General features: G+C 42.1%; 1 protein-coding gene across 1 annotated transcript; it reads left to right on the top strand.

The window, feature by feature from the left end:
- Positions 1-2,473: 2,473 nt before the first annotated feature.
- LOC139367611 (voltage-gated potassium channel regulatory subunit KCNG1-like) lies at positions 2,474-23,882 on the top strand. The gene is made up of 4 exons (XM_071105876.1): positions 2,474-2,659; positions 3,351-3,421; positions 18,557-19,450; positions 20,755-23,882. Exons 3-4 carry the CDS (start codon positions 18,638-18,640, stop codon positions 21,526-21,528), a joined length of 1,587 nt encoding a protein of 528 aa, XP_070961977.1. The 5' UTR covers positions 2,474-2,659; positions 3,351-3,421; positions 18,557-18,637; the 3' UTR covers positions 21,529-23,882.
- The last annotated feature ends 209 nt before the right edge of the window (positions 23,883-24,091 follow it).

Below are 24,091 nucleotides of genomic sequence, written 5' to 3'. Positions count from 1 at the left end.
TATTTGGTAAAATACCAAGTTCATATTATGACAGTCCATCATTAGTTCAAGTAACAGACACATCTCAACATCAACTGTTCAGATGAGACTGCGTGAATCAGGTCTTCATGGTCGAATTGCTGCAAGGAAACCACTACTAAAGGACACCAATAATAAGAAGAGACTTGTTTGAGCTAAGAACCACGATCAATGGACATTAGACCGGTGGAAATCTGTCCTTTGGTCTGATGAGTCCAAATTTGAGATTTCTGGTGAGACGCATAGCAGGTGAACGGATAATCTACGCATGTGTGGTTCCCAGCATGAAGCATGGAGGAGGAGGTGTGATGGTGTGGGGGTGCTTGGCTGGTGACACTGTCTGTGATTTATTTAGAATTCAAGGCCCACTTAACCAGCATGGCTACCACAGCATTCTGCAGCAATACGCATCTAGTTTGCTCTTAGTGGGATCTTTTGTTGTTCAACAGGACAATGACCCAACACAGCTCCAGGCTGTGTAAGGGCTATTTGACCAAGAAGGAGAGTGATAGAGTGCTGCAGCAGTAGACCTGGCCTCCACAATAACCCAATCTCAACCCAGTTGAGATAGTTTGGGATGAGTTGGACCGCAGAGTGAAGGAAAAGCATCCAACAAGTGCCCATTCAAGACCTTTGGAAAAGCATTCCAGGTGAAGCTGGTTGAGAGACTGCCAAGAGTGTGCAAAGCTGTCATCAAGGCAAAGGTGGCTACTTTGAAGATTCTAAAGCATAAAATATATTTTGATTTGTTTAACACTTTTTTGGTTACTACATGATTCCATATGTGTTTTTTCATAATTTTGAGGTCTTCATTATTATTCTACAATGTAGAAAATAGTCACAAAAAAAGCAAAACATTGAATGAGTAGGTGTGTCCAAACTTTTGACTGGTACTCTATATAATACTCCAAGTTCCAAATTCATGTTAAGTTCTAAATGGCCTTTATTGTTTGAGCCCTTAATGCTGATTGGCTGAAAGCTGTGGTATATCAGACCTTATACCAGGGGTATGACAAAACATTTATTTTTACCGTTGTTATTACGTTGGCTAACCAGTTTATAATAGAAATATGGCACTTCAGGTGGTTGTGGTGTATGGCCAGTATACCACGGCTAAGGGCTGTACATCACAGGCATAGTAGGTACACTTTTCCTCAATAAAGTAGCTATCTGCAAAGTCAGAGCTAGGGGGGGTCCAAGTGCAATTGTGTTGGGGGGGGGGGGGGGGGGGGGGGGTCAGTTGAGGTGAGGAGGGGTATCTGCTGTCTTAGCTTCAGGGGGAAGATGGTTCCACCATTGACCAGGACAGAGAAGAGCTTGGACTGGGCTGAGCAGGAGCTGGGTGGGAGGGCCAAGAGACCAGAGGCGCCAGAACGGAGTGCTCAGGTATATGGTTTGAGCAATTTGAACAATTATAATCCACATAATAATTCCCATTTCCTGTTGCTGCAGGATTATTTTCCTGCTGAGAAACTGGTCAAATTAAGATAGTAGGCTACATCTGTAACATTTTGAGTGAATATATCTATACCATTTTGAAATGGACATAGAGAATAGGATGGAGGAAGAGGGTATCTGACAGTGAAAAAAGAACACTTTTTTTTTGTACTGTTAACGATTTTTTTGTACATTGACTGTACCTACACCAACCACTAACTCTGGACACAGTGACGGCTGTCGGAGTACACAAGAGTGATGAGGAACCACACTATGTGAACCTCAGGAGGGTGACTTCAGGGGGCATATATATATATATATTTCAAAATTCAAAAACCTGAGGGGAAATGTAAACTTGCAGTATATACGTAGCTACTGTACATGTGAAAATATCAATGTGTGCAAGAGTATCATTATAAAAACGTCATAATTCTGTCATCTGAATTACATCACATTCAGATGACAGAATTATGACGTTTTTATAATGATACTCTTGCACACATTGATATTTTCACATGGTTGACTAATTTTGTCAAACTAACTGTTGCTGAATATAAAAACATGCTCGTTAGATAAACATGATCATAATCATGGCAACTGTGGGGGTGATATATATATATATATCTTTATTTAACTAGGCAAGTCAGTTTAGAACAAAATTCTTATTTTCAATGACAGCCTAGGAACAGTGGGTTAACTGTCTTGTTCAGGGGCAGAACAAAATATTTGTACCTTTTCAGCTCAGGGATTCGATCTTGCAACCTTCACGGTTGCTAGTCCAACGCTCTAACCACTAGGATACCGGCCGCCCCGAGCTGTATAAATATAAACTGTCCACATGAGTGATTATTCCTCTTTCGAAGGTGGAACCCTCCGCCATGCACACCAGCTAGATGCTGGTTGCTGTGGATTTCTGTGAAAAGCTCTCAGAATAATGGCAGAATAGCACATCCCACCTGTGATGTCAGAGCTGCGAGACTAGCTGTTGATGTAGAGAGGAAGGGGGAGCCTATAGCCTGTTGCTCATGATCATCAAATAGCCTGCTAGTACTCTATAAGCCTTGTTCCTGTGCGCAGAGAGAGCAGAGTTGGTGTTCGATGCAGAAGCGACAGCAACCGTTAGGACTTCAGGTTTTCTTGTATTTCTGATCACTTTGTACGAACTAAAACTCACAGCTGTGGGAAGAACTGATACGCAACCACAGTGAGTATTTCATCATATTTGTTCTTATTTACCTCATCTCAGAGGATGTTAATACACATACTGTACCGTATATCAATCCCTTTTGACAGCTCATGTAACAGTAAAATGCATGGCGGTATCAACTAAGTGCTGTCAGTATTCACCAAGACTTCAGTAAGTGTGCATCTGTTGATGCTGACCACCCTATCAACATTTTAGGGGCTGTCATTTGTTGTAACTTTCAGTGTAACACATGATAAACCATTGAGTGGTGTAATATTAGAATTGCTAATGTACTAATCACCCCCACAGTTGTCATGATTATGATCATGTTTATCTAACGAGCATGTTTTTATATTCAGCAACAGTTAGTTGGAAAAAATGAGTCAACCATGTGAAAATATCAATGTGTGCAAGAGTATCATTATAAAAACGTCATAATTCTGTCATCTGAATGTGATGTAATTCAGATGACAGAATTATGACGTTTTTATAATGATACTCTTGCACACATTGATATTTTCACATGTACAGTAGCTACGTATATACTGCAAGTTTACATTTCCCCTCAGGTTTTTGAATTTAATATGAATGATATACTATTCTTCCAGGGCCATGAACATTTTAGCTACTGTCCACTCTGATTGTATCCAATGGGTCCCATCTGTTCATTTATTATAATGTTATCGCTCCATCTCCATGTCTCTGACAGATGACTATGATTAGCATACCGTAGATCACTACATGGGAATAGAGTGGCCGAATTACTACATATGGTACATGGTAAGTCACTTTAAAAAAATATATATTTGCCAGATTTTGTTGAACTTCCGTAGCTGTAGCATCCGAGCAACATACAGAAAATATAGTACATGTTCTATTCAAAAGGGGCAAAAAGACTTTAAGCTTCAAATCAAAATAAAATCAGAATTATTTATATAGCCCTTCTTACATCAGCTAATATCTCAAAGTGCTGTACAGAAACCCAGCCTAAAAACCCAAACAGCAAGCAATGCAGGCGTTGAAGCACGTTGGCTAGGAAAAACTCCCTAGAAAGGCCAAAACCTAGGAAGAAACCTAAAGAGGAACCAGGCTATGAGGGGTGGCCAGTCCTCTTCTGGCTGTGCCGGGTGGAGATTATAACAGGACATGGCCAAGATGTTCAAATGTTCATAACTGACCAGCAGGGTCAAATAATAGGTCTGGGACAGGTAGCACGTCCGGTGAACAGGTCAGGGTTCCATAGCCGCAGGCAGAACAGTTGAAACTGGAGCAGCAGCACGGCCAGGTGGACTGGGGACAGCAAGGAGTCATCATGCCAGGTCTGGCCACTGAGACAAGGTCCTACGGCTCAGGTCCTCCGAGAGAGAGAAAGAAAGAGAGAAAGAGAGAATTAGAGAGAGCATACTTAAATTCACACAGGACACCGGATAAGACAGGAGAAGTACTGCAGATATAACAAACTGACCCTAGCCCCCCGACACATAAACTACTGCAGCATAAATACTGGAGGCTGAGACAGGAGGGGTCAGGAGACACTGTGGCCCCATCTGATGATACCCCCGGACAGGGCCAAACAGGAAGGACATAACCCCACCCACTTTGCCAAAACACAGCCCCCACACCACTATAGGGATATCTTCAACCACCAACTTACCATCCTGAGACAAGGCCGAGTATAGCCCACAAAGATCTCCGCCACGGCACAACCCAAGGGGGAGCGCCAACCAAGACAGGAAGATCACACCAGTGACTCAACCCACTCAAGTGACGCACCCCTCCTAGGGATGGCATGAAAGAGCACCAGTAAGCCAGTGACTCAGCCCCTGTAATAGGGTTAGAGGCAGAGAATCCCCGGTGGAAAGAGGGGAACCGGCCAGGCAGAGACAGCCAGAGCCTTTCCGTTCACCTTCACACTCCTGGACTAGACTACACTCAATCATATGACCCACTGAAGAGATGAGTCTTCAGTAAAGACTTAAAGGTTGAGACCGAGTTTGCGTCTCTCACACGGGTAGGCAGACCATTCCATAAAAATGGAGCTCTATAGGAGAAAGCCCTGCCTCCAGCTGTTTGCTTAGAAATTCTAGGGACAATTAGGAGGCCTGCGTCTTGTGACCGTAGCGTACGTGTAGGCATGTACGGCAGGACCAAATCAGAGAGATAGGTAGGAGCAAGCCCATGTAATGCTTTGTAGGTTAGCAGTAAAACCTTGAAATCAGTCCTTGCCTTGACAGGAAGCCAGTGTAGGGAGGCTAGCACTGGAGTAATATGATCAAATGTTATGGTTCTAGTCAGGATTCTAGCAGCTGTATTAAGCACTAACTGAAGTTTATTTAGTGCTTTATTCGGGTAGCCGGAAAGTAGAGCATTGCAGTAGTCTAACCTAGAAGTAACAAAAGCATTGATACATTTTTCTGCATCATTTTTGGACAGAAAGTTTCTGATTTTTGCAATGTTACATAGATGGGAAAATAGCTGTCCTTGAAACAGTCTTGATATGTTCGTCAAAAGAGAGGTCAGTGTCCAGAGTAACGCCGTGCTTCACAAGACACAATGGTTCCAGCATTATTGGTACCTAGTAATTTCACAGTCTGACAGAAGTATTAAACATTAGAGAGTGAATACTATTGATTGACAGATAGGTCACTCAATATAATATATGTTTTTGGAGTCAAAAACTCATAACAATGTTTTATCATACTCCTTGCCCACAGTTCCCCATATTTGGTTGTAAGTGTAGAGACCCGCTACATTAATGTATTCAGGGCTTGGAGACACAAGTTAGACAGACATTGATAGCTATATCAGTCTGACTACATGGATGTCGAGTCTATGCATAAGGAGCTAAGAGACTTTTGGCTGCTTTAGGCATTTCCACACTCTACATACAGTACCTAACATATTTCTGCTCTACACTGTAAACCCCTACACAGATTTTCTATATTTAGTTGCAACCGGCAACACGAAGGAAGCAATGCTCAAAACCTTGATTACATCTCTGAAAGCCACTACTGGAAATTGATTCATGGCAAATTAGGAGCAATACCAGACCTAAGAAGGGAAGCACTATGAGCTGCGTTGATTTACTAGCGCCACTGTTGTTGGATCACATATGTAAGAGGGTCATTAATCAATTGTGATACTACCAATAATCTGACCTTGGTTTTCCTCAAATGCAATCGTGCACAGAATGCAAGTTATTTCTTCAGACCCCTTTATGATGTATGTTGTGTAATCCATAGATCTATTTCACCCACTCTGCAAGGTCATTCCGATTGGAATGAGATGAACTAATGACTTTCTTGTATTTACATCTCTGGCAGTCATGCTCCCCCATTCCACTCCGACTGGGCTAGTGCCAGAGTAAATATCATCTGTTTATTCCCAGATGTCTTTAGAAGTGGAGGACCTGAGCGACATGTCCTTGCATGTCATTAGATCAGACCGCAGAGTCGCCATTTTAACGGCATTAATTAACTTACATTGTCAATGCACCTGAGGAAAATAGTCTACAGAGCCCTTTCTGCTCTCTGGTCAGGGCTAACTGTCGACACAAATTAGGCTGGGATAGGTGGTGTGTGATTGGAGAGCAAAACACTTCACTTTCCCCCCATTTTCACATAACTTGAGTTGAGTGCCTTAAAACGTTGGCTAGTTCCAGCATTAAATATTCAATAGCAATTGATGTACAGTACAAATCTCCCATCTAGAATGATTTAGATATTTTGGGTCTGAGTAATTTGGGCAAACCAACACTGGCTGAACAGTAAGCAGACAGACAGAAGCTTACATAAAAAATGATGTGCATTTAAACAGCATTAGACATTTAGACATTAAACATTAAACAGCATTAGACATCTCCTTTTCTACAATAACATGTTACGTACAAATCCTTGCTGACAGCAGATTATAATTGACAGAGGAACCTACTGTCCATCTTTTTGAGTCACTAACCATTCTATCAAAACGATCATATTGGCTACCAGTACCACTGGTGAAAGTACCAGTCTTCACTCAACACCACACAAAACAACTTTTCCCTTTGACTCACTACCATTCTATTTGCTACCACTGCAGAAAATACTAGCCTTCACTCAACTCCACACAAAACAACTTTGTCCCCTGTTGTAATTTCCTAGAGCCCAGATCTGTTAATCCATCCCATCAACTAAAGTAGTTTCTCCTCTCTGTTCAGGCTGACACAAATCTAATAAGGGCTTCCAGAAAGACTGGATGTTGTTTTTTTCTCATTTTTAGTCCAAAACGATCCATCTCTCATCCCCCCATCTCTCTTTTATCTGTCATTCAATGTCCTCCCTGCCAGACCATCCCAATGAGGCCTGTAGTGGGGTCTGGTTTGGTCTCGTAGCCACTCAGAGCAATCCCTTCAAACACTCTGTCCCTGCAGTGACAGGACAGACAGGGCAGGCAGCTCTCTTCATGAACATCAAACATCAGACTGTCTGTCTGTGCACATCCCTACTGGGACTCTTTTATCGGTGAAGAGCAGGACTAGGGTCAATTGAACCTTAATTAAACATGCATACCCTGCGCCGTCCGAGACAGGTATGGACAGTACTATAACAGGATACTAATGTGTGGTTATGTAATGCACACAGTCTCACAGCTGAGATCTTGCGTAATCATTACGCAATCTAAAGTTGTGTTCTGTTCCATCTGTGAGTTTACTTTCCAACTCAGAGAGTGTGATATCAAACAAAGAGATCACAGAAAATGTGGATGGGCAAGAAAGAAACCATATGCATAAGAACCAAACCCATGAGAACAAGATAAGAATACTTACCTCATATAGCTAGATAGAAACTACATTTTGCTTTACAAATGTCCTTTTACGGGCATAATTAATCTAAATTATGAAGATTGAGAGGTACTCTCTACAATTTACAAGAAAATCTAAGTTCCTTGGGCAGAAAGATACAGTAGATTGTGAGCAGAATTCCCCAAGTGTTGTCCATTAGCCAATTATGTTTCCAGTTCTGTAGCCTAATGATCACTTAAATATGACAGGGAAAACTACTCTCTATTCCAAACCAGTGCCGTAGTAAGTCAAGACACTTCAGAAAGAAGAATATGGAGGTTACGTTAAGGTGGAGGGTGGAAGGTGAAGGGTTGAGGGTGAGCATTTGGGTGCTACCCGAAATATTGTCAGTCACGGTGTGGTGGCTTAAGGGGATGAGGAGGAGTGATGAGGCATAATATGGAGCAGCCAGGCAGAAAAGGAGGAATTGGCAGTGTCTTCTCAGTTTCTGTCTGGGTAGTCCAGAGGGCACGAAGAAGGACAAGGACGGAACACTAAGATTAATGGAGAAAATGGTAAAAGTTCGATAATTCCCATTAGCGGCCTGACATTTGCTGAGAGTGGAAAGAATCTACCGAAGGAAAGACAACTGCAACTGCAAGAAAGGACATCTCCATAGGCTGGCGTCGAAAGGTTCTCCACTACACACATAAATTAGAAAGATGGCATAAAGGATTTTCCTTTAAAAAAATACTTTTCTCCCCAATTTTGTGGCATCCAATTGTTGTTAGTAATTACTATATTTTCTCATCGCTACAACTCCCGTACTGGCTCGGGAGAGACGAAGGTCGAAAGCCATGAGTCCTCCGAAACACAACACAACCCAACCAAGCCGCACTGCTTCTTAACACAGCGAGCCTCCAACCCGGAAGCCAGCCGCACCAATGTGTCGGAGGAAACGCCGTGCACCTGGCGACCTTGGTTAGCGCGCACTGCACCCGGCCCGCCACAGGAGTCGCTGGTGTGCGATGAGACAAGGATATCCCTACCAGCCAAACCCTCCCTAACCCGGACGACGCTAGGCCAATTGTGCGTCGCCCCACGGACCTCCCGGTCGTGGCTGGCTGCGACAGAGCCTGGGCGCAAACCCAGAGTCTCTGGTGGCACAGCTAGCGCTGCGCTGCAGCCACCCGGGAGGCCCCAGGATTTTCTTTTAAAGTAAGAGCGACAGGAAAGATAAAGATGGTAGTACAGTATGTAAAATATACGATATACTGTATGAAACCAACTGTTGGTTATATGAAAGATATAAAGTAAAAGTGTTCAAGTATGGTGTGGATTAAAGTAAATCACATTTGGATATTGTGGACCACGGTGAGGGCTAGCAAGGCAATTACATCCCTTGAGATATTTCTTGTTCCAATGTAGTCCGTATTTATTAAATCCACCCACTTACATCAGAAAAGGGTCTTTTTTTCTATTCTGCAATTCCTGCCGGAGTTTCTGTTGGCATAGGTCTTACAATGTAAGGTTTGCTCCAGGCATTGAATCTTGCCTGCATAAAAAAACAGATTTGAAAACAGAGAGGGAGAGAGCGAGCAAGAGAAACAGAGACAGAGTATTGGCTCAGTATTTCTGTGGTCAGAAGTCCATTTCAACACTACCCACTTCGAGTTCATTAAGTTAGATGGGTTTCTAAAGGAAAACAATGTTGTTCAGATGGTCATTATGTGGTCTGAATGGTCATTAGAGGAGACTGTAAGACTCCAGGCCAGGCTGTATACTGTTGTCATCTTGAATAGCCTACTTGCACCACACATTTGAGATCGGGGTCAAAAACAAATGGTTTTCGGTCGACAGTAGGTAGACACTGTTACGGGGTTCATGGGAAGGATAGTCCTCCCAGGAGAGGAGAGCACACAAGCCATTAGAAAAACAGGGACCCAGTCCTCCAGGCAGACTTGTTTTGATCAATTTTGGCAAAGTCTGTAGTAGAGGGTGAAAAATAGTTATCACTCTACTCACACCACATAGACAGGATTATTAAATAATGACAGAGAATACAAAATGAATAAAAGTAACGAACGATATTACTAAAGAAATATACAGCACCACTCAAAGTTTGAACACACCTAATCATTCAAAGGTTTTCTTAATTTTTTACATTTTCTACATTGTATAATAATAGTGAAGACATCAAAACTATGAAATAACACATACGGAATCATGTAGTAACCAACATTAAACAAAGTGTTAAACAAATCAAAAGATTTAGATTCTTCAAAGTAGCCAACCTTTACTTTGATGACAGCTTTGCACACTCTCGGCATTCTCTCAACCAGCTTCACCTGGAATGTTTTTCCAAAAGTCTTGAAGGAGTTCCCACATATGCTGAGCACTTGTTGGCTGTTTTTCCTTCACTCTGCAGTCCAACTCATCCCAAACCATCTCAATTGGGTTGAGGTCGGGTGATTATGTAGGCCAGGTCATCTGATGCAGAACTCCATCACTCTCCTTTTTGGTCAAATTGCCCTTACACAGCCTGGAGGTGTGTTGGGTTATTGTCCTGTTGAAAAACAAATGATATTCCCACCAAATGCAAACCAGATTCTTTTAGCACAGTTCAAACACAGTAAGGCAGTTTGATTATGCTTACTATATAACTAAAACTCTGTTTGCTGCAGAATGCTGTGGTAGCCATGCTGGTTAAGTGTGCCTTGAATTCTAAATAAATCACTGACAGTGTCACCAGCCAAGCACCCCACACCATCAAACCTCCTTCTCCATGCTTCACAGTGGGAACCACACATGCAGAGATCATCCGTTCACATACTCTGCATCTCACAAAGACACGGCGGCTGGAACCCAACATCTCGAATTTGGACTTATCAGACCAAAGGACAGATTTCCACCGGTCTAATATCCGTTGCTCAAGTTTCTTGGCCCAAGCAAGTCTCTTCTTATTATTGGTGTCCTTTAGTAGTGGTTTCTTTGCAGCAATTCGACCATGAAGGCCTGATTCACACAGTCTCCTCTGAACAGTTGATGTTGAGATGTGTCTGTTACTTGAACTCTGTGAAACATTTATTTGGGCTGCAATTTCTGAGGCTGTTAACTCTAGTTAACTTATCCTCTGCAGCAGAGGTAACTCTGGGTCTTCCTTTCCTGTAGCGGTCCTCATGGGAGCCAGTTTCATCATTGCGCGTGATGGTTTTTGCGACTGCACAAGAAACGTTCAAAATTCTTGAAATGTTACAGATTGACTGACATTCATGTCTTAAAGTAATGATGGACTGTTGTTTCTCTTTACTTATTTGAGCTGTTCTTGCCATAATATGGACTTGGTCTTTTGCCAAATAGGGCTATCTTCTGTATACCAAACCTACCTTGACACAACACAAGTGATTGTCTCAAAAGCAATATGAAGGAAATAAATTCCACAAATTAACTTTTAACAAGGCACACCTGTTTAATTGTAATGCATTTAAGGTGACTACTTCATGAGGCTGGTTGAGAGAATGCCAAGAGTGTGCAAAGCTGTCATCAAGGCAAAGGCTGGCTACTTTGAAGAATCTCAAATAGAATCTCAAATGATTTGTTTAACACTTTTTTGGTTACTACATGATTCCATATGTGTTATTTCATAGTTGTGATGTCTTCACTATTATTCTGCTATGTAGAAAATAGTAAAAATAAAGAAAAACCCTGGAATGAGTAGGTGTGTCCAAACTTTTGACTGTCACTGTATATGATTTGCATATTCAAATTCAACCTGAGTTTTGAATTTCATAGACCTTGATTCTGTATTGAATTGTAAATATTTGACTTATAAGAGATTAGCAAAATGTGGACATTGGATTTAAACTTAACATATAATTGTATAGATCAAAAAGGACTCGATAAGATGAATTTAAGCATTGTATAATTAGTCAACTATAATGTACTTGTTTTTACACAGACTTATCTGAAAACAAAACATATTTTACTCATGACCAAACCAATGGCCTCTGAAAGCTAACACAAACTTCAATGTTTATTTAAAGTGTGCCAGAATTGAGAAAATATCACCAAATAAGGATCACCCCTGATCAACTTTATATTTGGTCCATTACCAAGCCGTGAACGACACGACTCCAGGATCTCAGTTATAGCCTTTCTCAGACCCTTGAAGTGAGTTTATCACTACATTTCCAAAGCAGTTTAAGTCAGATTCTCATGGCGCTGTAGGAAATCTGCTGTATTTCTGTTACATTTCGAAGCCACAGACAACTCTTAACATTTCAGTAATAGCCTTTCTCAGACCCTTGAAGTGTCCTGTGTAATCTGGTAGTGCTTTTCAAAGACAGTTAGTGTCAGTTTCTCGAAGCACAGTTGGAGACGCATGAGCTCTGCAGATAGAAAGAATCACAGCCCAGGCCAGTGACTCACAAGCAATCTGGAGAGAACATGCCCTTTGGCAAAGCTGCGATAGACAGCACGGCATAGCACCGGCACGGAGAGGCCCATCGACAGAGGGCCAGACCTTAGGCGATCTGGTGGAGACAGAAACATTATCTGGCTCCGTGTTGTTTCATCTCTTCCTCAGAGATTTCTGGGAGATACAGCTCTCCCTCAAGGAGGTGTCTAAAGGCACAGTAGAGTTCTGAAACAACTATTTCACGGGTGTGACTGGAAACGGGACCACCTGTTACTACAGGCCCCAGAGAGAAAACAAACGGTGCCAGAGCGATTGAAGGGTTTTATCTGTCCGGTCTTTGCCATCCATGTCTTTGGGCGAAGAAGAGGAGAGGAATTTAAGATGATTTATTTGATCATTTTATCTTTGGAGCATGAAGAAGACATAATTGTTCTGCAATTTAGAGTGGAGTGTTCTTTTTACTGTCTTTGGGCAAAGAAGTGGAAAGGGTTTTAATAATGTCTCACAATAATGTTTCTTCCAGATTGGTATCTATCAGTATAATATCCTTGGAGCATCAATAAATGAGCCAATTTAATGGCCATTTCGTTTTACTGGATATTTAGGATTTTGTAAGCAGATAGGACACTGTTTGTTGAAACTAAAATGGCCTATTTATCACACCATTGGTGATATGTTTTGAGTACTCCATCAAGATACAGAATGCTGTTGAGAATAACTGCAGTGTCATTGGCCATCACAAAAGTGGCCTGTATAGTTTGTTCAAGTGGTTGAGCAGATTCAAGCTGCTGTTCATTGTGACCGAAATGTTTCTCCTCACCCCATCTTGTACATATCCAGATGTACACTTTTCATTTCCATTTGAGTCATCTATCAGACCCTCTTATCCAGAGGGATTAATCAACAATCCCATCCTTGCTGAACTCCCCTGGTTTCCGGTCAACTATACGATTAACTTTAAAATAATCCTCGTAGTGTTTTAAAGCCTTGAATGGATTGAGGCCTACCTACATCAGTGACCTCATTTCTATCAATGAGCCACCTCGGACTCTCAGCAACTCCCTACTGCTTCAATTCGACACGTCTCCGTACTATGGGGGACCGAGCCATCTGAGAGATGCTCAATCAATCAGAACTTTTAAAACAGCCTTAAAACACATTTCTACATACTGTCATTCATATAGTCCTCATCTGGAAAGTCCCTTTAGGACATATTATTGCCACTTCCTGCCTTGATTCAAAACATAGAATGTTTATTGTCAGGAAGAGTGGGGTGTGCCCAACTACACAAGCGGCAGTGAGTAAACACACAACAAAAGAGTTGTGACGCTTTTACTTTAGCTTTTAGTTTGACAGATATTACTTGCTAAGCTTTTTAGTGTCTCTGTAGTTTTACTCCACAAAGTTTCCTAACTGCTTCACTTGAGTGAGGTCCAGCCTGCACTCTTGTGCCAGTCAGTTGATTAGGGAATGCCTTGCAGGTGTGCTGATTAGTAATCCTGCACAGGTGTGTTGGATGAGCAGAGCCGAAGGCAGTGCAGCTTTCCACAGTGCTGCTGACCACTATGCTGCAGCCAGGGCCGCTGCCCATGGTGCTGAAGTGAGCACACCTGTCTCCTGTGCTGAGGTGGCTGGCTCTGTTCATGGTGCTGAACTGGGCATCCTTCAGCCACATCTATGCCCATGTCTCTCACGGTGCCACATGTACTGCATATTGTATTTTATTATAATTATTTATATTTTTGCCTATATAGAACTTTAAGACAACACTGTAATGAAAAGCACTATACATATTAAGTGCATTATTATTAGTATTATTAACCTCTCTGGTACAAGTGGGATGCTAGCGTCCCGTCCCACCTCGACAACAGCCAGTGAAATTGCAGGGTGCCAAATTCAAAACAGAAATCCCATCATAAAAAATCCTCAAACATACAAGTAATATACACCATTTTAAAGATAAACTTCTTGTAAATCCAAACACAGTGTCCGATTTCAAAAAGGCTTTACTACGAAAGCACACCATGCGATTATGTTAGGTTAGCATCTAGTCACAGAAAACCATACAGCCATTTTCCAGCCAAGGAGAGGGCTCACAAAAGTCAGGAATAGCAAATAAATTAATCACTAACCTTTGATGATCTTCATCAGATGGCACTCATAGGACTTCATGTTACACAATACACGTATGTTTTGTTCGATAAAGTTCATATTTATATCAAATAATCTCAGTTTACATTGGCGCATTATTTTCAGAAATGTATTGTCTCAAACAAACATCTGGTGAAAGTGCAGAGAGCCACATCAAATTACAGAAATACTCATCATAAACATTGATCTAAGATACAAGTGTTTAACATACGATTTAAGATAAACTTCTCCTTAATGCAACCGCTGTGTCAGATTTCAAAAAGCCATTATGGAAAAAGCACACCATGCGATTATATTAGGTCAGCGTCTAGCAAAGGAAAACCATACAGCCATTTTCCAACAAAGGAGAGGTGTCACAAAAGTCAGAAATTGCGTTAAAATTAATCACTTACCTTTGATGATCTTCATGTGATGGCACTCCCAGGTCTCAATGTTAGACAACACACTTTTGTTTTGTTCGATAAAGTTCATCTTTATGTCCAAATACCTCCTTTTTGTTTGCGCGTTTAGTCCAGTAATCCAAGTGCACAAGGCGCGGGGACTAAGTCCAGACGAAAAGTCAAAAAAGTTCCATTACAGTTTGTAGAAACATGTCAAACGATGTATAGAATCAATATTTAGGATGTTTTTATCAAAAATCTTCAATAATATTCCAACCGGACAATTCCTTTGTCATTAGAAATGAAAGGGAACGGAGCTCAGGCTCACAGCCGCGCGTGTGACTAAACTAAAGGCTTTCAGCCTGACCACTGGTTCAAACAGTTCTTATTCGCTCCCCTTTCATAGTAGAAGCCTGAAACAATGTTCTAAAGACTATTGACATCTAGTGAAAGCCTTAGGAAGTGCAATCTGACCCCATAGACACAGTATATTGGAAAGGCAATCACTTGAAAAACTACAAACCTTAGATTTCCCACTTCCTGGTTGGACTTTTCACAGGTTTTCGCCTGCCATATGAGTTCTGTTATACTCACAGACATCATTCAAACAGTTTTAGAAACTTCAGAGTGTTTTCTATTCACATCTACTAATAATATGCATATCCTAGCCTCTGGGCCTGAGTAGCAGGCAGTTTACTCTGGGCACGCTTTTCATCCGGACGTGAAAATACTGCCCCCCTACACCAAAGAAGTTAAGATACTTTTTCCCTTCTATTTAAGATGGGGCCCTCTGTTCTTTAGAAACAACCAGTGGCAAACCAAACACAGATTGCTCCCATGGGAAACCAAGCAGGCTAAATGAGAGGAATAGGTGAATGTCAATGTACTACATCATCTTTGGCTTCGCTTGGGGTGGTTCACTCTAATGTGACAGGTGGGAAACAGAGAAGTAATCATTGGCCCGAGGCACTGACAGTGCAAACACCTAATAACCACCCATTGACCGTGACGCACTCTGATACATACATTTTTATGCGTTTTGTCATATGGGTTTTTTATTCACAGCTAAAACGTGTGTTGTATTGTGGGATTGGTAGTCATTTCACACACAGCAAGATGGAAATTGGAGTGTTTCAAAAGGCTATTCTTTATAGTTGCAGAGAGTGCGGCTGTATAACTAAGAGGTGATCGTATTGTAAAAAGTGTTAAGTATCACATGCAATCAATCCATCCCTAAGTGCTATAGCTACCATATAGGCTGAAAAAATCAAAGCAGCACTGGAAAAACTACACTGCAACTGTTACGCAATGGATAGCAGATGTTTTCTGACATAAAATGGTTGGCTATGTTTATATCAATTCATCTAGATGAGTAAACGTGTTCAAATATGTGTGCATGGTATCTTTATGTAACAGGGACCAACAGTGTGGGTTTAGTGTTGCATCATTAGACGATAATGATCAGTTTGTTGTGACAGAACTGGGTACTGGGGTTGGGGTTGCCTCTGCTTAGCTGCCTAAAAGTTATTGGGGTCCGCCATATGATGTACAAGTAGGGTGACATCAAGAACAACTACATTTGTCCAATGTTGTTGAACCAAGGTGGCAGGAATGTTCATATTGGGAAGAGCCAATATTGGCAGTCTTGGCAGATTAGAAATCCATTTTTGTAAGCAGGAAGTCACCCTGCTCTTTATGATGATATCACATTGCTGAGTCTAGGTCTACCTGCCTATGTGTTTGTATCTGTGTGTGTGTGTGAGTATGTGTACTGTGTATGCAGTGTCATTATGCAGTAGTCCTGAAATAGAAGTTTGCTATAAGATCTTGATTCCCATGTACTGTAAATGTAACTATATCACCTTCGGCTATGAATTAGTCTTGCCAAGTTCTCACCAGTGTTTTCGTTCCAAGTACATTTATCATCTCACCCCAGTGTTTATCATAGTTACATGACTCCTCTACATGATACATGGTTGCCCTACGGCTGTAAAGAATCAACATTATGTGTGGCATCCACTACAATTACATCCACTAGACAACCAGACCCCAGATAATTTCAGGTGTTGTCCATCGAGCATCAACATCACAGTGAAATCATATGTTGCCTATCCATTAGACAGAGTTTTTAAGTGCATTACAGGGGAAATCAATCACAATCAGCAACCGTTTCAAGCATCTAAAATCAACCAATACATGTAACAGGGTTTATTTTATTGAGGCTTTTGCCTATTAGTGACATATAATGAGAAATGACAGGGAATCAATGATTTATTAATGTTTTTAGTTTTTCATATGATTCCACATCTGTTATGTGTTAACTGTACATTATGGTCACATCAAATCAAACCAAAGTTTATTTGTCACGTGCGCCGAATACAACAGGTGTGTTTCACCTTACAGTGAAATGCTTACTTACAGGCTCTAACCAGTAGTGCAAAAAAGGTATTAGGCGATCAATAGGTAAGTAAAGAAATAAAACAACAGTAAAAAGACAGGCTATATATAGTAGCGAGGCTATAAAAGTAGCGAGGCTATAAAAGTAGCGAGGCCATAAAAGTAGCAAGGCTACATACAGACACCGGTTAGTCAGGCTGATTGTGGAATTATGTACATGTAGATATGGTTAAAGTGACCATGCATATATGATGAACAGAGAGTATCAGTAGGGTAAAAGAGGGGTTGGCGGGTGGTGGGTGGCGGGACACAATGCAGATATGATAAACAGAGAGTAGCAGCAGCGTAAAAGAGGGTTTGGGGAGGCACACAATGCAAATAGTCCGGGTAGCCATTTGATTACCTGTTCAGGAGTCTTATGGCTTGGGGGTAAAAACTGTTGAGAAGCCTTTTTGTACTAGACTTGGCACTCCGGTACCGCTTGCCATGTGGTAGTAGAGAGAACAGTCTATGACTGGGGTGGCTGGGGTCTTTGACAGTTTTTAGGGCCTTCCACTGACACCACCTGGTGTAGAGGTCCTGGATGGTAGGCAGCTTAGCCCCAGTGATGTACTGGGCCGTACGCACTACCCTCTGTAGTGCCTTGCGGTCAGAGGCCGAGCAATTGCCATACCAGGCAGTGATGCAACCAACATGCTCTCGATGATACAGCTGTAGAACCTTTTGAGGATCTCAGGACCCATGCCAAATATTTTTAGTTTACTGAGGGTGAATAGGCTTTGTCGTGCCCTCTTCACGACTGTCCTGATTACATAGTAATCCTTGAAATGGAAAAATATGTTATCCTATTTAAAAGTCAAAGGATTTAGGCCTACTTCATCTGTGACATGAACAGACCACTTGAATGAACTTCTAAATTAAATTGCAGGATACATAAAGTCAATTAAAAATTCTAACTAGCAACAAAGATGCTTTGCCTCTTCCTCTCTGTTAGCAAGTACATTCCCCCATATGTTCAGTACATAGAAAACTAGCTAGCTAGCTACCATTATTACATTAACCAACATTATCTTCGATCTTAATCAAGATATTGTGGATGACTGACTGACATCAGAAATAATAATGGGTAGTCATTAAACAAATATGCCAAGAATACCAATGCTACTAAAAACAAGTTAGCACAGTTAATAAAGTTACTAAAGAGAAATGTCCACCGAGTTGTGTGGACATAGGACGAGCAGCTAGCTATCTTCCCAGCTAATTTTTATTTGCTACCAGCCAGAAAAGTCAAAGTAGAGACGTTATTTTGTAGCTAACTACCAAGCTACACTACCAAAGTTATGTCGGTAATTCAGTTAAATGAAAAGATGTAGTGTTAGGAAAAAGTCACTCACCAAAACAGTGAACTCTGGAGTCACCGGTTTGTTTTGCAGACAGAGTCTGACTTCAACTCGAGTGCTTTTACCTCAGAAAAAAAGACACAATATTTTTGCTGGGGTTGGGGTGGAGGAGAACTTGGAGTTTGATGTATACTACATCCTACATTTTAAAACATAATTTCAAGCAAAAGTATTTTTCAATACTTAATGTCTAATATGATCAGTTGGTGGCTTTAACACTCAAAGAACACAAAGATCTTAATCAGGAAAGAGTTCAACCTGGTCCTGGAACCCACAATCCAACAAAGAACAATCTACGAACGTTCCTTTGTGGCACATGTAGTCCTACCCAGTACCTGTACCCTTTGCATATGAGATTATGAAATAATGATACATAGAATTTTGTGTTTGTCCTTTCCTCTCCTTCTAAAGGTAAGCATGTGCCAGAGAAAGGTCGACCACAGGGATGTGACCAGCGATGGAGGTAGAGGGGTTGTTCCTGTATAGGTAAAGATGACGCTGCTGGCAGGTGATGGCTCGGACTACGACTACAGCGCTCTGAGCTGTGCCTCTGATGCCTCCCTCCTCCTCCTCCCTCAACCCCCGCCCCTGTCAGAGCAGGAGGCCCTCAAGGGGGCCTACTACAAACGAGCCCAATTACTTCCCGAGGACTCAGACCACCTCCTCACCAATGCTACCTCGCTCTTCGCTACCCATAAACTCCACGTCATCATCAACGTGGGTGGGCTGCGTTATCAACTACCCTGGACCACCTTGGAGGACTTCCCCCTGTCCCGACTGGGCCAGCTGCGCCTCTGCAGCAGCTTCGACGAGATCATGTGCGTCTGCGATGATTACGACATCGCTCAAAACGAGTTCTTCTTCGACCGCTCGCCTTGTGCCTTCCGCACCATCCTGACTTTCCTGCGGGCTGGGAAGCTGCGGTCCCTCAGGGAGATGTGTGCCCTCTCCTTCAGGGAGGAGCTGCACTACTGGGGGGTCCCTGAAGAGAACCTGGAGTGGTGCTGCCGTCGCCGCCTCATCCAGCGGGTGGATGAGTGTGACGAGTTGGAGCGGGCTGCCCAGGAGGACGAGGAGGAGGAGCTGATGATGGACACGGCCAGCGGGCACCGAAGGGGTTCCACCGCCCTGGCTACGGAGACCCGGATGGGACATTGTATGAACAAGCTGAGGGACATGGTGGAGCGGCCCCACTCGGGCCTGCCAGGAAAGATCTTTGCCTGTCTGTCGGTGCTGTTTGTCACCATCACAGCTGTCAACCTGTCCATCAGTACCATGCCGGCTATGAGAGAGGAGGAGGAGCAAGTAGGTGGAAATTTTGAGGACCAGGAGGCCTCAGTACAGGGCAACAGGTCATACACTCTGTACACTTCCCAGACACTTGATAACAAAACTTGCACTTTGAAATTGTAAAAAAAAAACATTTTGAATATCAGAGCTGTAATGTAAAGCAGAAAGAGCATTTGTCAAGTTAAAGTAATAATGGATTATGTGCATGGGCTATAATTTGCAAAGAAAACACATCTGAAAAATTTGGAAAAGTCTTGTTCGAATTGAATATACATGCTCATGATCATGGCTGACTTGAATCACTGCAGTAATTCCTCTTTTTTTGGCCTCGGTAGCCAGAGAAAAAGAAAATTGGAGTGACACACACACACACACACACACACACCACTGCACTTCTCTGGTTTCACTGTGAGTTCTAGGAGAGTACTTCCAGGAGCAAAAGCAATTAATTCATTTTTAGCCTCCGTTATCTGGTGGTAACCATCATGGAACATATTTTGTAACCCAGAAGGTAATTCATTACCCCAGAGGTGATGGACTTTAGATGGTGCACCTGAGCACAGCATTCCAAAATTGCATCCCTGATAGATTCTATTGTTAGACGGTTAGAATCAATTGAAGAAGAGTATTTTGCTATCTAAACGCTGTTCTGTCTGAGAACAAGCTTATTGTACACTCTGTGTAGAAATGATACACTGCTATAAGTTGTTTCCTACTCTGTGGGAGTGTTTCGTGATAATACTGCATGTTTTCTTCTGAAATAGAATCAACTCAAAGGCCACTTTATATCATACCGTATGTGCTTTGAATTGGTTAATAATTTAATATCCACAATTGAAAAACAATTTCTAAGAAACAATCTCCCAAATAGTACATAACCTTCAGGAATTTGTTTATGTTTTTGTTTCAGTACATAGATTTTTAAAAATATTTGATGTAGCTGAATAAAGCAACACAGACTTTCACAGCACCTCACTCTGTGCAAGAACCGTCTGAGCAGAGAACAGAGAACATAAAACATATTGGTAACAAGCTGTGAACATAAAATATTTGGGCTGTAATGAATGGAGTCTGTGTTCAATGCCCTGCAGTCTACAATTTGACATTTGAGGAATAGAATTTGGCATACCTCAATGACGTACCTTCTATTTTAGGCAGCACCATAGCTCCCTCTAGTGTCAAACTACTCTTGCAACAACCAAAAGTCAAGAACGAGTTCAGAGCAAAAGCCTATACACCTTGTGGCTTGGTGTATAGAACACTGCTGTATGTGCTAGATGTTTATACACAGGTGGTAACCAGTATCTCGTGTCTCTTAGGGCAAGTGCTCCCAGATGTGCTACAACATCTTCATTGTGGAGACGGTGTGTGTGGGCTGGTTCTCCCTAGAATTCACCCTGCGCTTCATCCAGGACCGAGACAAACTAGCCTTCCTGAGGCGCCCTCTGAACCTCATAGACGTGGTGGCAATCCTGCCCTACTACATCACCCTGGTCGTGGACAGCTACCAGGGGGAGAAGAAGCTGGGCTCGGGAAGTAGTTACCTGGATAAGGTGGGCCTTGTGCTCCGTATCCTCCGCGCCCTGAGGATCCTATATGTGATGCGACTAGCCCGCCACTCGTTGGGCCTGCAGACTCTGGGGCTGACGGCGCGGCGCTGCACACGGGAGTTTGGGTTGCTCCTCCTCTTCCTCTGTGTGGCCATTGCCCTCTTCTCCCCGCTGCTCTACCTCATCGAGAACGAGATGGCCGCCACCCACGAGTTCAGCAGTATCCCCGCCACCTACTGGTGGGCTGTCATTACCATGACAACGGTGGGCTACGGGGACATGGTTCCGAGGAGCATCCCGGGTCAGGTGGTGGCGCTAAGCAGTATCCTGAGCGGGATTCTTCTCATGGCATTCCCAGTCACCTCCATCTTTCATACGTTCTCCCGGTCCTACGTGGAACTGAAGCAGGAGCAGCAGAGGCTACTGCAAAGACGGACACACTTCCTGTTACGCAGGAGGATGGGTGGGCTGGGAAGTAACATGTCGCTGGAGAGTGACTACCCCAGCTGTGGCTCCACTAAGACCAGGGACCGGGATGACTGAAGAGTAGGAGGAGGAGGAGCAGTAGGAGAAGCAGTAGGTAGAGTAGGGAGAATTAAAGGACATGAAGCACAGAGAGAATAAAACAAAAGAGGGGTTAGGACTTGTCAACTTCATCTGTGAACAGCGACCCAAATGACAGTGGATGATGAGAGAAAGAAATCAAGGACACAAAGCACAGAGACAATGGAGAGAAAATCTGAGAGAGAAACAAATAAGGGTTAAGAGGACCTGGCAATGCTCTGCTAAAAATGTTTTAGTTTATTATTCTTCTCTGGACGATGTCATCTCTGTCTGCTATTATGCGGTAATAGAGGCCAGAAATATTCCCATAAACCAGAAGGTCTGCACAATAACAGAAAGAAGATTGTAATGAATCCTATTAGATCATTGACATTTTGCTGTATAACAGTACATTATATTCCATAAATGCATAAATCAAAAATAACCTACAGTATAAGCTATATGTAATATGTGATCGATTTCTTATTCATTTTTGTGTCTCAATTGTGAAGAGTCCAGTCCATAACCGTATTTCTTAAAAGAGTTAGATGTATTGGAGGTGTATTGGTGCTCAGCACTGTTAGGGGTTGCATATGCAATTTTATGTATGAAACATTGAAGAAACATGTATATGTCTGTAGTTGTTGTGTGCTCCGTGTCTTGAAAATGTGTTTCTAAATAATGCTGTCGGTTGCTAAATATTTACAACTGAACTGAAGCTGATCTGCCTCATGATTGCTTGGACTTATTTGTAATTTCACTGACTTTGTTGCTATTTCCCAAACAATTATATGTCTATTGGGTCCTACTAATCACCCCAAACATCCCAAAACAACCCAAAAGTACCAACAAGTACCTAAAAGTACCCAAAATAACCCAATAATAGCCAAAAGAACCCAAAAGAATAACAAAAAAACCTAATCAGGTACCCAAAATAACTCCAAACAGAAGTGGAGGCTGGTGTAAGGAGCTATAGGAGGACTGTCTCCCACATTGTAATGTGGTTTCTATATATTTGATGTGTTTGATACCGTTCCATTATTCCATTCCAGGCATTACAATGAACCCGTCCTCCTATAGATCCTCCCACCTGCCTCCTCTGCCAACCCGGTACCAAAAGAACCCATAAACAAACCCAAACAGTTACTCAAATGATCAGTTCAGGTTCACGTTTCTGATGTTTCAGGTGTTACGCCACATGCTAGTCATAACTAGGAAACTCTGAAATGTCTGACTTGCTGATTTGTTGAATGCGGCACGTCTATAACTACAATCAATTAGAATCTTTTGGGTTCTTTTGGTACCCGGTTTGGCAGAAGAGGCATGTGGGAGGATCTATAGGAAGATGGGCGCGTTCACTTTTGTCAAGATAGTGACCAACGATGGTCACCAACTTTCAAAGTGTGTTGCAATAATGGGCATAAAAATTGTCTGACTACATCGGCTGCATGACCTTTACAGCAATCATACGATCAAAGGTCATGAACTTCGACTGCAGTCAACTGAAGATTTCTTCAGTTGCTCCTCAGCAACTGAAACTTGAATTTGAAACAAAAGCATTGTGTGAGATGAGCCTCTTCAATTTTTTTTTATGTTGCCACCTATCATTGGTTATTATCAATGCATGTTTACTGTTTTTGGGTGGATGACTATTTAGAGTATAAATACATCTTTATCTTTACATCCTAACAATCTAATTACATAGGCCTACATGTGATCCACATTTCTAACATAAGATAAATGAAATATCCAACTAGATGCTACTGTAACGTTGTGTCCCATGTTATATCCTGCAATTTATTTGTTCAGTCTGTAATATTGTTGTCACCAAACAAATGCAAATGTGTTGATTGTCTATTACGTGTGAATAAAATTGAATGCATATTGTAAGCTACACATGGCTTATTTTAGGGGATTTCTACACTGGCAATTTTAGAGGCTTAATCTGTGGCCGGGAAACCAGCCCTTAATGAGCAAGTATCCCAGACGCCAGTCGCGGGGTCAATACCAACTGCGTTTGACTGCTTGGCATGTTGTTTGGCATATTGTTTGCCAAGTAATTTATGTGAACTGATGTACATGTATAGTCTAATCCTGTTCATATTGTTTACCCAGTACGTGAACTGATGTACATGTATAGTCTAATCCTGTTCATATTGTTTACCCAGTACGTGAACTGATGTACATGCATAGTCTAATCCTGTCCATAGTGTTTACCCAGTATGTGAACTGATGTACATGTAAATTATTCCTTTTCTGTACAGTGAGTGTTTTATCCTTCATGCGCTTGAATCAAATTCTGTTCTTTACATGCTGACAAAAGCAACATAAAGGTTGAGAATTAAAGAAATTACACTCCCGGCTGTAGCGATGCTGCCATTCAATCAATTACCATACAGTAAGAATCTTTGTGGACTAGGTTTAATCACATCTGTTACAACTCCATGCTGCACAAGCACAAATAATGAGGAAGGTGCAAGGCCATGAAGAAATTGCAAACAACACATCATATCTCACATGATGCAAAAAACACCGATTCTCATTCTAGTAGCCTATGCACTCA

Source organism: Oncorhynchus clarkii, chromosome 16 (genome assembly GCF_045791955.1).
Source record: "Oncorhynchus clarkii lewisi isolate Uvic-CL-2024 chromosome 16, UVic_Ocla_1.0, whole genome shotgun sequence".
Lineage (NCBI taxonomy): Eukaryota > Metazoa > Chordata > Actinopteri > Salmoniformes > Salmonidae > Oncorhynchus > Oncorhynchus clarkii.
The sequence above is the reverse complement of the archived record's forward strand: the minus strand, read 5'-3'. Positions and strand labels throughout refer to the sequence as shown.